The sequence below is a fragment of the Penaeus japonicus genome, unplaced genomic scaffold (assembly GCF_977035675.1).
Source record: "Penaeus japonicus unplaced genomic scaffold, GWHDUDI00000001_assembly GWHDUDI00000019, whole genome shotgun sequence".
Classification (NCBI taxonomy): domain Eukaryota; kingdom Metazoa; phylum Arthropoda; class Malacostraca; order Decapoda; family Penaeidae; genus Penaeus; species Penaeus japonicus.
Window position 1 is genome coordinate 30,116,218 of NW_028234421.1, and position 2,114 is coordinate 30,118,331.

Below are 2,114 nucleotides of genomic sequence, written 5' to 3' on the forward strand. Positions count from 1 at the left end.
GACTATGTCATCTTCTGTTACAATACATTTGATATATTTACTATTAGTAGATCATATATGGGAAGAAGATTTATCATATTGGCGTTTATAGATCAAGAATCATAGTTTTTATCATATCACCGAAATGGGAACCGAAATTGCGACATTTTAGTTGCGGCGACCACTAGTTGCGAAGATTAAGTGCTGATGTGACCGCGGCTTCAGCATCTCACCTCCTGACCTTTCACCCCCCCCCCCCCAGATGCAGACGACCCACACCCTCCTGACGGTGCTCTGTGCTGTCGCAACGCTATCTCCTATGGTTCTCGGACGGGAGATAAGCAGCTTAGGGGGTAGCACGTGTCCATGCCACCTCGAGCCCGCCCACGACTACTATCCGGGCGCAGGCGAAGGCAGCCTGATGTGGAATTGCCGCGATCGCCTCCTGCCCAGCGTCCCCACTTCCTGTTGGGCGGTTAATGCCAACGTGACTCAGGTGACGGAAGGCGCTGGTGTGAAGTGTGTTCTCATGAATATATGAACAACGCTGACTTGTGGTCTTTATATTTATTTCCAGATTTAGATGCTGGTTATACTGTGTATGCTCTATATTTGTTTTTGTTTTTCAGATTTAGATGTTGGTTATACTGTGTATGCTCTATATTTGTTTTTTTTTCCAAATTTAAATGCTGGTTATGCTGTTTATGCTCTATATTATTTTTCCAGATTTAGATGTTGGTTATACTGTGTATGCTCTATATTTGTTTTTGTTTTTCCAGATTTAGATGTTGGTTATACTGTGCCTGGTCTTCCTATTATGCATTGATTTTTTTGGTCTTCCCTCGCCCAGGTGGATCTGTTCAACCACCACATCACGACCCTCCACGCCGGAGACTTCGACGCCCTCAAGAACCTCCGCTTCCTGAACGTGTACAAGGGATGGCTCAGTCAGGTGGAGGAGGGCTCTCTCCGAACGCTGACCACGCTCGAACACCTCGACCTCGGCTTTGGCTTCCTCACCGAAGTGCCCGAGGAGATCAGCCACATGCCCCAGCTGCGCGTCTTGGGCCTCGAGTACAACCAGATCAAGGTGGTGCCCCGGGACCTCCTCCTGCCGCTCGCCGACAACCTCGAGGAACTGATCTTCGTCCGGAACGAGGTCGAGTCGGTGCCCGAGCTCGACTTCCTCCCTCACCTCACGTACCTCGACCTGGAGGCCAACAACATCAGGAGCCTCCCGAAGAAGCTGCTGGGGGCGCTGAGTGCCCCGTGCGCCCTGTGGATCAACGACAACCCGCTGAGCGACGTCGCGGCCGCCATGCTCCTCCCGCTCCCCAACGGCAGCGAGATCCGAACCAACGCCTCGGTCGTCGTCTGGGCGCAGAACAACGCCGAGATGTCGTCCATGTTCGACCGCGACTGGCGAGTCTACGACAAAAACCAACATGACCTCGACCTCTTCGTCATGACCCAAACCTGCGACGAACCTCATGACACTCCGACTGATTTCATCCACCCTTGTGAGGCTGAGTGAGCTTGAGTTCAAGAAGGGCAGCTGGGCGTGTATATATATATATATATATATATATATATATATATATATATATATATATGTGTGTGTGTGTGTGTGCGTGCGTGTGTGTGTGTGTGTATGTGCATGTAATTGAAATTCTGCCTGCATCATCTCCTTAACTAAATAAAAAGATACAAAAATAAATACATTCTATAAAGAATATACCAACAATTAAACACACACACAAAAAAAAAACTCAATACAAACTAATATTCCACATTTATTCTCTTCAACAAATAGCACGTGTTCCTTTCCCATGATGCTTATCTCCTTTTTTTTACTCTATATGACGTTTATCAGTTATAAGTGGGAAAAATTATAATTTCCTTCCTCAGCAATATATGTGATGTCGCTAGGAAATGCAATATCATGTCCCTCTCGCGCTTATCACATCCCCATCAACTGCATTCTTTCTGATTTTATTACCGACATGTTTATATCCCTCCTTTTTTTAAAAAATAGGGTATCATATATATGCATATATACAATAACATATATACAATATCATCTATACATATATACAATATCATCTACAGACATGTATACAATAATATATATATAT

The 2,114-nt window shown here is 45.5% G+C and overlaps 1 protein-coding gene across 1 annotated transcript in view; it reads left to right on the forward strand.

Moving 5' to 3' along the window:
* The window catches only part of LOC122247611 (uncharacterized), a 3,154-nt gene extending 1,458 nt beyond the window's left edge, over nucleotides 1-1,696 (forward strand). Inside the window, exons 2-3 of the mRNA XM_043007015.2 lie at nucleotides 242-475; nucleotides 830-1,696. Of these exons, the coding sequence (XP_042862949.2) occupies nucleotides 242-475; nucleotides 830-1,513 (918 nt within the window). The 3' untranslated portion in view covers nucleotides 1,514-1,696. The remainder of the gene's footprint in view (nucleotides 1-241; nucleotides 476-829) is intronic.
* Nucleotides 1,697-2,114: the final 418 nt, after the last annotated feature.